At 35.8% G+C, this 13888-nt stretch overlaps 2 protein-coding genes across 2 annotated transcripts; both read right to left on the reverse strand.

The window, feature by feature from the left end:
* Positions 1–927: 927 nt before the first annotated feature.
* On the reverse strand, positions 928–1896 carry LOC125135971 (olfactory receptor 4K5). Its single transcript, XM_047796551.1, has one exon. The coding sequence runs from the start codon at positions 1894–1896 to the stop codon at positions 928–930; it is 969 nt and encodes a 322-aa protein (XP_047652507.1).
* A 9562-nt stretch (positions 1897–11458) lies between these two features.
* On the reverse strand, positions 11459–12365 carry LOC125134918 (olfactory receptor 4K15-like). Its single transcript, XM_047794487.1, has one exon. The coding sequence runs from the start codon at positions 12363–12365 to the stop codon at positions 11472–11474; it is 894 nt and encodes a 297-aa protein (XP_047650443.1). The 3' UTR covers positions 11459–11471.
* Positions 12366–13888: the final 1523 nt, after the last annotated feature.

Below are 13888 nucleotides of genomic sequence, written 5' to 3' on the forward strand. Positions count from 1 at the left end.
AAATCTATCTGCCTCATATCAATTGAAAAATTTGGGAAAGTAAATGTAGAAACTCTAATCAACATTAATACCCCCCTAATTATCCCTAAAGTCTAAAACAGAGATCCAGCTCTGGGGTCCTGGTTACCAATTCAGATATATATTTAACATTGATAATTATCATTAAGAATGTATTATTTGGTCCAAATGGAAGACTGCTACATAGCTCCTTATAGCACAGACTGAAAAGTCCATGTTGAATTGGTCAGCTTTGGAGAGATTCTCCTCTCCCTTCTATAATGTAACTTCAGAGGAACTGGAATTAACTTAACTGATCAAAGAATGCAAATATTACTAAATGAAATATTTGAAAAGCAAACTTCTGATTACATATAATTCCATATTTTAATGCACTGTTATTGGAAAATAACATGGGATAGGCATAAATAATGTTGGGGGAGGGATCTCATAACCTAAGAAGCTTCACTTACATCTATGCACTGATCTTAAATCAGTGAGTGGCTATCCCCTGGTTGGGAAAATTTGGTTTCAGATTCTTTAATACCATCCCTGTATATTGATTTTTAGGCATGCAAATTAGGAAACTCATAAGATCAGGAAAATGTCTAAATTTATCCCCACCAAAGAATCAGGTTCACATTCTTTTTTCAATCATATTTCTATTTATCTGTAACTAAACAGTCAATGAATCTATGCTATCCATAGAAAGTCATTCCATAACTTATCTCCAAAATCAGTAATCATGATGCATTTTTTACAGTTTTGGATATTTAACTTTTGCTTAGGTGATACTCAGAAAAAGACTTGTCAATATCAATTAAATAATCATTATACCATCTTCTTTATTACTTTCACCCCAGTTAAGATATGCCACGTGAACATATAATTAGACTACTGATTCGAAGAATTTAAATGAATTTTGTCTTACTAAAGGGAATTCCTCAGTACTAGTGGCATTTCAGAAATTTTCTTGGGCCTCAAGTAATACGTCATAATTTTCCTCATGGCAGTCTTCATATCTCTGTTCCTTAGTGTGTAAATAATGGGGTTTAGAATGGGAGTAAAAATGGTGTAAAATATGGCAAGAACTTTATCCACAGGGTAGGTGGTAAAGGGCCACACATAGATGAATATGCAAGGTCCAAAGAATAATATTACTACAGTGATATGGGCAGATAGAGTAGAAAATGCCTTGGCCATTGCAGCAGAAGACTTAAACCAGACAGTGGCAAGACTAATGATGTAAGAGCTGGCCAAGAGAGAGAAAGTGCTTAGTGAAAGGATTCCACTGTTGACCACAATGAGTATTTCAGTGATGTAAGAGTCCAGGCAGGCAAGTTTGGCCACTCGAGGAAGGTCACAAAAAAAGCTGTCTACTACATTGGGTCCACAAAAAGGCAGATTCACAGTAAATGATAACTGGCTGAGTGTGTGCACCAAGCCCACAGCCCAGGAGATCATTACCAGTACAATGCATGTCCTTTGGCTCATGATGATGACATAGTGTAGGGGTTTGCATATGGCTACATATCTGTCATAGGCCATGGAGACAAGCAGCACCATCTCCCCTCCAGTAAAAAGGTGAATGAAGAAAATCTGAGCTATGCAGCCACTGAAGGAGATGGTCTTGTGTTCACTTAGAAAATCAACAATCATCTTAGGAGTAGCAAAGGAAGCCTGACAGATGTCCACAAAGGAAAGGTTTCCCAAGAGAAAGTACATCGGGGAGTGCAGTCTGTTATCAAAAGTCACCATGAGGATAATAAGAAGGTTTCCCAGCACAATGACCACATACAGCACAGAGAAGAAAACAAAAAAGAAAAGCTGAAGTTCCTGAGAACTAGAGAGTCCCAGCAATACAAACTCAGACACCACTGAAGAATTGACCTTATCCATGGATCCAGGCTGCAGGCTTGCTCTGAAACAATCCTGAAGGAGGGGAAATAGGGAAAGGATCAGAATTCGGAACAAGGAACACTTTTAATGTAAAGGATTCTGCGATTCCAGATATAATGCGTATTTACTGAATGAAAGATTTTGAAGAGACCATCCTAACATATCTGGGGAGTTGGAAAGAGCTTATGAGAATGTGGAAATCCTTTAATCAGTGTCATACTCCTTGAGTTTTGGGATAGTCTTAGTAATCTATCATACAGTAGTAAACAGGCTCACTCGGGAGCTGACTTGTGATCACAACGCTAGAGGAGGGGTTTGAAACCAACTTCAGAGGGTTTGTAGGTTGGAAAAAATAATTTAGATCTGTTGGTCTTGTGGTCATTTTCCATCATTAATTTCAACAAATCTTTGAGTACCACATCTCTTATCTTCTGCGATCTATTAATGGCTTGATGTTTATGTGTGATGTCAAGTCATACTGATTGAGTTCAGGCTAATTAATTTTTCTGAACTTTAATTCCACTCAAAAAAGTTGAGAGGTGATCAAAATACCTACTTTACAGAAGAATTTTAAGTTTAAAGATAACTCGTAATATTCTATCAAAGTCATTGTAATACAATGGATGTTCTTAATATGTTAAATAATCCCCATGTTAACAAAAATTTTCCTTACTGCTATTGCAAGACTCATATACAAGTTAAGCAGTTCCTCCTAAGGAGATACCGTGGAATATATGTTATCCAGTTCTACAGTTGCAACACAGTTTGTCAGTTACTCATATGTATAATTTCTTAAAATGTTTATCTAAAATTCATAGTTGCTTGGTTATTAAAAAGCAGCACCCAAAGATTCCATTTTCCTCGCCCATCAAAAGTAGATTTAGGATAACTTACGGTCCCCGTTTGGTGTCCTCCATGACCATTATTATTAACACATCTTTATAATTAGTGAAAGAGTAGAGAAGTTGTCTTAGACTAGAGAAATAAAAATAATTGAGTTATTAATATCCAGTATGCCTTAAAATATATTCTGTTTGGAATCAGAATAACCCTGATAATTAATTCAAACTTGCACCTCCTTTTTTTTTTCCTGTAAAAATACAAGAAAATCTTGCCGTATAATTCTGCTATATAACTCCTGCTGTATAAATCCAGTTCCATTGAACTGAAAAAAAAGAAAAAAACCTTTCCAGGAAGTTCTATTTTAGAACTATGTTTGTTCTGACAATTAACTGTTGACTGTAGTCAGAGTGAGGAACCTAAGAGTGAGATGTGATCTTAGCCTCATGTAAGAGCACATACATATTTCACTGCCTATTTATTTCATATAAGAAGCTTTAGTCTTCCTCCATCCCTGGGATACAACCCTCACCTCTCATTCCCCCTCCCAATTTTGTTGACTTGTAATTGACAAATAAAAATGAATCTACTTAAGGTATACAATGTAGTCTTTTGGTATATGTATACTTTGTGAAATTATTACCACAATCAAGCTAATATTAACATATTCACTACCCTGCATAGTTACCTTTTTAAAAGCAATTAAAATATAGTCTCTTAGCTGAGTCTAAATATATTACAGTATTATTAATTATAGTCACCATGCTGTATATTAGATATAACACATTATTATTAATTATAGTCTCCATGCTGTATTAGATCTCTGGAATTTATTCATCCCAGATATTTGAAGCTCCATATGCTTTGGTCAGTTCCTTTTAACAATTGCAGTCCACACAGGGAAGCCTTCAAATAGAAAATCATCGCAACTGGTCCACATGTTGAATATACATTATTGTGGACTTCTGGAGTCAGAGAAAACTATTAAAATGTCCCATAAAAATTAAATGAATGCATTAGTGACAGTCAGTGATTATAATAGTATATGAGAGAGCAATAATTGAGAATAATTCTGAAATATAACAAATTGTTTTATTACCTTTCCCATGTGTGACTCGCTTTATTTGTTTCTCTAAAGTTGTTCTTGCTAAAGCATATGGATTTATTGCCTAAAATGATGAACACTACCTAATGAAAATGTTTATTGTGTAAATGTATATAAATTAAAAGAATGAAGTAGATTTTGAGTGAATGGTAAGTAGTAATTTTAAAATCTGAGAAAGAATGGGAAAAAAACCCCACAGATTTGTTGAGACCCTGGTAAGTGGCATCTACTGTGTTAGATGTTTTATGTGTTGTATCATGTGATCTTTACAGTAGACCTGTAGAACAGGTATTATTATTATTTCTGAGCTGCAGAGGAGAAATTGGAGCATCAGACAGGCTAGTAACCTTCAGACATTCAGACATAGTAAGAGTTGCAAAACCTTAGAGGAGTTTGAAATCAGATAATAAAAATAACATTGAACACTCAGGGAGTTCCCATTTTGGCAAAGTAGAAACTAATCTGACTGGTATCCTTGAGAATATGGGTTTGATCCCTGGCCTCCCTCAGTGTATCAGGGATCCGATGTTGCTGTGAGCTGTGGTGTAGGTCCCAGATGTGGCTGAGATCCTGTATTGCTGTGCCTGTGGCATAGTTCAGCACCTGCAGCTCTGATTCAACCCCTAGCCTGGGAACTTCCATATGCCACAGGTGCAGCCTTAAAAAGCAAACAAAAAACACTTACTCAGAGCAAGAAAAGTGCCAGGCACTGTTCTAAGCACCTTCTGTGCATAATTTAATCCTCCCATAAAACTACATGGTAAACATACTTGTAAATTTATTTCACACTAGGAAATCAGAGTTACAGAAATGATAAGGAACTTCCTTGGTGTTACATAGCTGGAAAATCAATGAGCTAGAATTTGAACTCAGACTTTTCACTCTAGGGCTAGTTTTCTCCAACATCACATCATATTGTTTTAGAACTGAATGATATGAAACTCATAGCATTTGCACTATGCTGCAATTGGAATTGATTCTAATGTTTCCACCTACTACAAGACACTGGTTCTTCTGCCAAGCCAGAGTTTCTCAACTCTGGCACTGCTGACATGTGGGGTTGGACAATTCTCTGTTATGCAGCACTGTCCTGTGTGGTACCCATTAGATACCAGTAGCACTTTCCCCCAAGTTGTGACAACCAAAAAGGTATCTAGACATTGTGAAATTTGGGGTGGGAGTAAGGCGGGAAGCAAAATGACCTCTAGTTGTGAACCACTGAGTTAAGCCATCTTCAGGTTTCATTTTCAGTCTCTCCCTCTTTCACTTAACATTTTCATCTACCCACAAAGTGTTTGATCTATCTCATCAGAGAAATAAGCAACAAACAACAAAAAGAACTCTGTAAATATATCTAACCTCTTGAGTTGTTTTTTTTTTTTCCTGAATTTACCTTTTTTTTTTTTCAATAAGAAACTTCTTGAAGGATATCCATATGTTTCCCCTCCAGCTCTTTTCCAAAATTGTTCAGAACTTAACACAACTATGCCTTTTGCTTTCACGGTCAGGGAAACTTTTAAATCAAATGTCCTTAAAGATCAGTTATAAAAGCTAATTTTGTTATACTCAAACAGTATAACAGCCCCTGATTTTTCTCTCAGAATTTTTAATACCATCTTTCTTCATCCATGCATTACCCCTTACAATAGCTTTCCCTTGGTTTCCAATCCATCCCTTCCCTACTGTGCATCTTGTGCTTTTCCATCGCTTACTCTGTACCCTTCTTAGTCTCTCTTTCTTGCTCCTTCTTGTTCCCTCACTCCCTTGGGTATTCCATTCACCTCTGTGGCATCCATAATCACCTCTCTAGAATGACTTTAGATTTTATAGCACCATTTCTCATCATATTCCAGTATCCCAAAAGTATTCTGACAGTTTTATGCATGTGAAAATTACACAACCATCTCAGACCTCAGCTCACAATTTTTCTCCTCAATTCAGCTCTTTTTCCCTTTAAATGTTTTTATTTTGTAATTGTCACTATCTTTTCCTAAGTTGTAAACCTTACTTTTCCTGGACCTCGCCCTCCCACCTGTAACATCTTGTAATTCCTTAAAGCAAATTAATTAATTAATTAATTAAAAGTCTTCAACATGACAGCCAAGTATATATGGTCTGGTCTGGTTTTAACTACACTACTCTCTAGCCAAATCAGATTCTTAAAACTTCTTAAAGCTGGTAGACTCTGCCTATTCATTTTCTCATGTCCTTTACAAATAGATGGTCTATTCCAATGCAGGTATCATCTCCTCCAAAAGCCTTCACAGAGCTTAAGCTGAAATTTCTCTCTTCCTCATATCATTATAATGCTTTGCTTGCACTTATGTGCTTTTCCAAGGTAAGAATTTTTCTATAATATCACTTCCCTACCACATTGAAAGATCCGTGAGTTCTTGTGCTTCTTGCATACCATGCACAGGATTTAGTATAGATAGTATAGATATTTGCATGGAATAGATGCTACATAAATTGCTTCAGTACTAACTGAAATATATTTCACCTCATATCTATCATTTTACCTAACATTTCTATGTTCTAATCTTCCTGTGTATAGAGGCCTTCCCAGTGAATGTCAAGTCATAAACTGCCTACATAAACTTCATCTTTAATAGAGGAAAAACATTTCACCTCACTACTAATACAAGCTCATTTTTGAGTCACCAAAGCCAGTGCCCATAAACAAACCAGCAAATGCAAAGGGAATAAAATCCTTTTGCAGCACAGAAGAAATTTTTTATTTGTTGTATTGGAAATAAACCATAGTTTGTTTACCAAGTTTTTAAAAAGTGATTAAAATAATAAGAATCTTAACAAAGAAGAAATTTGTACTTTATAGAGTTAAATAAGTCCTGTCTGGTCCAATTCAAGTATAAAGTAAGTAAAGTAAATCATTGATGCCAAGATATACCAGCTGCAAACCTACAACCTGAGTTTGGTATTTAACATTCCCATGATTGTCTTATAGTTTTACCTCATAGGCCTGTATCCACAAAGAAATGTGTAGCTTTGATTTGCATGTTTATTTAATTTCTCTAGGTGATAGGTAAGTATGGCATAATGCATTTTTCTAAGTACAGAGTTTGTCATAATATGCCCAAGAATACACCACCTTCTTACATAATTTCCCACAAATCCCTCCAAAAGTGCTAAAATACATGAACATTCTAACCTTGGCTCGCTTTCTTTTACTTCTAATATATTTTTCTCCCAATTGTGAGTTCTAAGGCACATTGTAATAATATAAAACATAACTGGACATAATAAATTTTTAATGTGTATCTTTGTTAGATATAACCTACCTCATATAAAGCATATCAGAAGTGTAAATTGAATTCATCAGTTCTTCTGTTGTGGAATTAATCTTTTCCACCTCCTGATGCTTACAGATGCGTATTTCTTTTGTCAAATTGGAATAGCACATGGTTTTATCAAGTGACCAACTGAAGCTTTGGACTTTCAGTAATAGATAGCCAAGGTTCATCTTCCAATGGGGATTATTAATACCTTCAGCTACATACTCCCATTGGAACAAAATAAACAGCATCCCACATTATTGACAGTTGCAATGAGGGCCACACGATCATGGGAGAAAAAGAAAGGGTCATTTAGCTCTTGGGCAGTATGTAAAGTATCTTGTGTGAATTTTACATAATTGAACCTACTATACTATAGGGAACATATGTGAAAAAGTAGATTCTTTTCCCTAAATGAGAAACACTTTGACTTGCGAATGAAAGACATACTGTGTCCTTGCTACTAGAGCATGTGGTGATACTGAGGAAAAGGCAACTTTTGTGTGTTAAAACTATGAGGAGAGCCACTAAAATAAAAGTAGAATATAATAATTTATGAACTGAGAGGAAACAAAAGGAAATCAAAATTCAATCCATTTAATAGAAGTCAAGAATGGAGAAGAGAGAAAAACATAGTGAAAGCAAAACATGAGTCCATTTTGCAACCACAAGTCTATTCTGTCTACTCTTCTGTTCATTGTGGATGGGCTCCTCATGGGTTTTGCGAGTTTGACTGTGAACTCAGATTCATCAAGACTTCATATGCCTAAGTCCCCTGTGATCCTTCAGAGGTTTTAGTCTTTGCTTTTCCAAAAGCACCCAAAACTTCATTGGCCCCTTGAGTTCCAAACATCGTATGTCAATTTTTCGGGTTAATGCTCTTCTGATTATGCACAGCATGTAAATGCGAATTCTAAACTTACATGTAGGTAATCCCATGATTATAATTTCCAGGAGGAATCATTTTTTTCTATACATAAACCAGGAGTGAGGACAAATATTTTGGCCTTTTTCTTGTGCTCTTTAGTACCCTCTTCTAGTCCACACTTTGACTGAGAGTCCCAGAACTAAGAGGTCTAATTCTACCTCAAACTCTCACACAGAGAAAATTTCCCTGTAACAGCCAAGCACTGCCCATCATCTTCATGACCTGAAGTTACTTTCCATAAAATTTCCTCTCCCAAATCTTCCACTGTTTCAGATAACATGATGTCATGTGTTTATTGTAAAGAATGCATCCAGAATTTATAAATTTTTTTATAGGAAGAATTTTTTTTTTTAATTTCAGTACTGTTAACAATAGATGTGTAATCTTTGTTTATAATTCATGGATATTTTGTGAGGATCAAATGAAATGAAATATAAAGACACAATTTACAAATTTCTTGTCAATGAATGTATGTTTTGCCTTATCCTCACTATTATTATATAACACAGTCCTATATTGTTAGGTTATTATCTTTTAATTCTGGATTGCACAGAAGAATCAACAGATGCTTACAGAATGGTGAAGTTATGAGGAAGAAAATGAGTCAAAAACTGTTCAAAATGTAATTGGTATTAATTTCTCTTCCATAATTTGATTTCTTCTACATACTCTATTCCAATAGCATAACTTGCCCTTAGGGCATGGCTTTACTTTGAAATGCTAGCAGTCAGAAGTTGAATTTACTTGCATCATTTCTTCTACTTTCTGATTATGACTATGATTCTAACTTAACTTTCATGACACTCTCAGTTTCTAATTGGTGAAAAAAGAAGTTGTACTATGATGAGAATTAAATATTAAATTTAAGTATGAATATGTAGACTTCTTTTGAAAAGTCAAAACAATAATTTTATACTTTCAGAGAGTCTTGAAAAATATATTCTCAATTATGTTTCATGGGTGAGTGCAGATTAGAGGACATGACATGAAGATAGGCAAGGGAATACACAGAGAAAAATCATACATTTAACACTGTTAGAAAAATCCTCTGCTTATGTATGGAGGTCTATTTTTATATGTTCTCATGGAAACATGAACTTCAAGTGTCAATTCTAAACTTCAATTTAATACACTGATATAAGTAAACATTACTTGTGGGTCAGATTTTGGTATTTGTAGCATCACAAATATGTGAATCTATTTGATTTCTGAATTCAGATAATACAACATAACCTATTTGCTTTTTAGTCCCTAAGTTTGGATAGTTTATAGTGAGAGTCACATTGCAAAAAGTACCATTTCTATATACAAAAAAAAAAATGACCTCAATCTATTCAGTTCCTTAGTTCAGATAAAAAGAGTTTGAATAGCAAGGAATATGATTGTTTGTATTTGTATACATAGGCAGAGAAAGGACAGAGAGAGAATGAAGTCTGCAGTCAGAAGTCTTATTCTGTCACCTGAAATTAGTGAGAACCGAAGTTTTCCTCATTTAAAAATTTATGACAATAGATACCTCTAACTTGTGATCCCAGATAAGATGATGGCTGTAAAATAACTGTAAATTACTCTTCTGAAACTTTAAAATATTATTTAAACATCAGACATTATTTTAGTATTTTGTACATTTTCATATTTACCAGGCTGTTGGAAGAAGCAGGGATGTAATGGACACATTTTATAGGAAAAAAAGACTTTTTATTGAAGTACAGTTGATTTACAATATATATTAATTTCAAGTGTACAGCACACTGCTTCAGATTTTTTCAGATTGAACTCCATTGAAAGTTATTACAAGCTAATGGATATAATTCCCTGTGCTATACAGTATATCCTTGTTTCTTATCTATTTTTTACATAGTAGTTTGTATCTCTTAATCTCATATCCTTAAAATTCCCCTCCCCCATCTCCTCTCTCCTCTGGTCAGTACTAGTTAGTTTTCCATTCTCGTAAGTCTATTTCTGTTTTGCTGTATATCCTTGTTTGCATTTTTTTCCTTTTTCAGCTACACCCATGGCATATGTAAGTTCCCAGTCCAGGGCTCGAATCTGAGCTGTAGCTGCAACCTATGCCACAGCTGCAGCAACACTGGATCCTTAACACACTATAACAGGACAGGGATCAAACTCACACCTCAGTAGCAACTGGAGCTGCCCCAGCTGCACCACAGCAGGAACTCTTGTACTATTTTTTTAGATTGCATTGTAAGTGTTATCATACAGTATTCATCTTTCTTTGGCAGACATTTCATGAAACATAATAATCTCTAAGTCCATCCACATTGCTGCAAATGGCAGAATTTTCATTCTGTTTTATGGCTGAGTAATATTTCATTGTATATACATACACCACATGTCTTTTATCTCTTCATTATTGATGGACAGTTGGGTTGCTTACATCTCAGGGCTGTTGTAAATAGTGCTGTTATAATTGAGGTGCCTGTATCTTTTCAAATTAGTGCTTTAATTTTTTTTCTGGAGATATACTCAGGAGTGGAGTTGCTAGCTATATTTTTATGATGATAGTTATATTTTTAGTTTTTTGAAGCACCACTATATTGTTTTCTGTAATGTCTGTACCCAATTTATACTCCCACCAACAGTGTACAAGTGTTCCCTTGGGAAAATAAAACTTTTATTATTATCATTGGGGTCTATAACAGGCTGCCCCAAAATTTGCCTCAATGGCATATTATTTTGAATTCAGATTATTTCAGAAATGGCCAGTGCAAGGGGGAAACTCTGACCCTCCTTTCTGATTCCCTGTAAGCAGGAAATAAATCTCTCATATGAATGGTGCACTCCCTGGAAGTAGAAGGACACCCTTACTGCCAAAGATAGGGAATTTGGCCAAGAAGCCTACATGAAAAACCTTTTTAGTTGTTTAATTTACAACCTCAAGCCCAAACTCTGTTTTTATTTTTCACTAATTGGGCACCCCAAACCTGAGTTTTTTTGTCCTGTCAGTGCCTCAAAATTTATTTATTTATTTTTTTGTCTAAAAAGTATAAAAGCTGCCTGCTTTGGCTGCTTCTTAGCTTTCATTTCTATGAGACCTCCAGAAGCATGAATTAAAATGTGTTTCTTTTTCTCCTGTGAATCTGTTTTGCATCAGTTTTATTATTCATCCAGCCATAAGAACTCACAAGGAGTAAAAGAGGAAATACTCCCCTCTCCAACATTATAAATAACTTTAGTTTGAAGTAAGAATTATATCAAAGCAAAAAACAGGGTGTCCCATTTGCCTATCATCTAAGATAGTTTGTTTACTGTTATGATAGCAATGACTATGAAAAGGAAAAAAAATGTGTCCTATGGTATTTGAGGCATAACAATAATTCACAGAGGAAGACACACTAACCTTGTTATAATGGGTTGCTATGGATCACGAGGGAGAGCTGGAAGACCATTACGAACTCACCTCTCGATGCCTTAGTTTTTGCATGGCTGATATTACTTCCTTATTTCTTAAGGTGTAGATCAAGGGGTTTAAAAGAGGGGTAAAAACAGTGTAAAATATTGAGAGGACCTTGTCCACTGGGAGGTTGTTAAAAGGCCAGGCATAGATGAAAATGCAGGGCCCGAAGAAGAGGGTCACCACAGTGATATGGGCAGTCAGGGTGGCCCTTGCCTTGGCCATGCCCGCTGAGGAACGCCACTGCACAGTAACCAGGATGACTGTGTAGGAGATCAGCAAGAGCACAAAGGAGCTCATGGCCATTAGACCACTGTCTGAAAGCATCAGGACCTCAAGAGTGAAGGTGTCTGTGCAGGCAAGTTTGATAACCAGGGGCAAGTCACAGAAAAAACTGTCCACTTGGTTGGGTCCACAGAATGGAAGGTTTACTGTGAAGACCAGCTGACTTACTGAGTGCAGAACCCCAATGAGCCAGGAGCCCACCACGAGGCTGGTGCGTGTGCGCTCACTCATGATGGTCTCATAATACGCCATGGCCACAAGGAGCATCATCTCACCACCAGCAAAGATGTGCAGGAAGAATATCTGGGTCATGCAACCCTCAAAAGAGATGGTCTTCTGCTCCACAAGGAAGTCAACAATCATCTTGGTGGTGGCAAAGGTAGACAGACATACATCAATGAAAGAGAGGTTACTGAGTAGAAAGTACATGGGTGTGTGCAGGGCGGGTTCAGAGATGACTGTGAGCACAATGAAGAGGTTCCCCAGCACAATGGATAAATAGAAAAGTGTAAAAAATGCAAAATAGAAAAGTTGTAGCTCTCGAGGACCTGAAAGACCGTGCAATACAAATTCAGTCACTCCTGATTTATTTTCTTGATCCATGATTTCAAATTGCTGAAATTGGATCAGAAATGTCCCTGTAAAGTGAAATGGAAAAGCATCGTAAGATTGGGAGAGTAAATGACCAAAGCCAAGCCAGGTATCACATTGTATTCAACACACCTATGGTCCTCATTAGCACACAAAATACACATTGCATACAATCATTTATTTTGTCATGACTGGATAACCTTGGCTTTCATCTCTGGATCTGAGCATGATAGTTTTATTCTAAAAACAGAAGTTTACCCATCATCTTACAATTTTTAAATTCCTGAAATTAGAAAGAAAGTCTAGAGTCATACTGACAGTTTTCAAAAGCTATCTCTTGTAATTCTTAGCAGTATGACCTTGGGCAAGCTAATTAAATTCTCTGTGCTTCCGTTTTTGTACCTGTAAATTGGGGGAAATAATAGAATGTGGCTCAGAGGATTGCTATAAGGATTAAAAGAGTTACAGGTATTTCCTGCTTATTCAAAGTTTGCTTTATACCACTTTGCTTTTACTAAAGACTTACATTAGCACCTGTTTTCAATAACTGAAAGAAATCCAAAGAGGGTTTTTGCTTTTTGAAAAAAGGTAAGTAAAATATAACCATAGGGTTCAGCGAGATTTTTTTGTGTGTGTGTGGCGCTGCATTACATACCATGTGACTGTAAGAATAAGCTTAGAATACACATGGCTGAGTCTGCAGAAAAGGTCCTGAAGTCCAATACCATATAGAAAAAAGAACTCATTTCTAGAATATTAACAGGGAGTTCAAACATGGAGAAACAAATTCAATCTCATTCACAGAACGGAAAATACAGACAATTATATTAAAGTAGTTTTTTCACAGACAGCTATTTGAAGTGGCAGAAGTATTAAAACTTACATGAGTCACTACTCATTTGCCATATAGACTCACTACGCAAATTGGAATTTGTCCAGTCTTTTTATTTCATTAGTTCCACACGAAGACACTGAGTTATCATGATGATACGAGAAATATGTTCTTCCCAGATGGCTTGCGATACTTCTTGTACTTTATACTCTATTTAAAAGGAGGAGAAAGTGAAAATGTATTTCTCATTGATGAGTAACTTTGCCCCAGTGGGGCCATTGCTAACAAGCCCTTTCATGTTATGGACTAACAAATAGCATTTCTATCTAGGGATTCACACTTCCAAAAATCATGCAAAAACTACCATATTGTAAAAGTATAAATCACCTAGGCAAGAGAAAATATATCCTCTCTCTTTCTCCTTTTCCCAATTAAACATAATTCAGAAATGTCTGCAAATTCAGTTTCTACCAGAATAAGAATTTTAAAATGAGCAAGACAAAGTGCATATCTGTAAGTAGCCTGCAATTTAGAAGGACAATTAGAAATAAACAATGAAAACATACAAAGGAAATAGAAGAGCATGCATATTTTAAAAGAAGTAACAAAATTACATGTTCAACCTTGGGACAGACTGTTTTCTGTTGGAAAGATCAGGAAAGGAAGAGGAAGGGTCAAGAAAAGGATGAGGCAAATACGAAAC

This window comes from Phacochoerus africanus, chromosome 9, assembly GCF_016906955.1.
Source record: "Phacochoerus africanus isolate WHEZ1 chromosome 9, ROS_Pafr_v1, whole genome shotgun sequence".
Taxonomy (NCBI): domain Eukaryota; kingdom Metazoa; phylum Chordata; class Mammalia; order Artiodactyla; family Suidae; genus Phacochoerus; species Phacochoerus africanus.

Coding starts and splice junctions, on each gene's coding strand:
- LOC125135971 (XM_047796551.1), bottom strand. CDS start 1,896: ATGGATAAGGTCAATTCTTCAGTGGTGTCTGAGTTTGTATTGCTGGGA.
- LOC125134918 (XM_047794487.1), bottom strand. CDS start 12,365: ATGGATCAAGAAAATAAATCAGGAGTGACTGAATTTGTATTGCACGGT.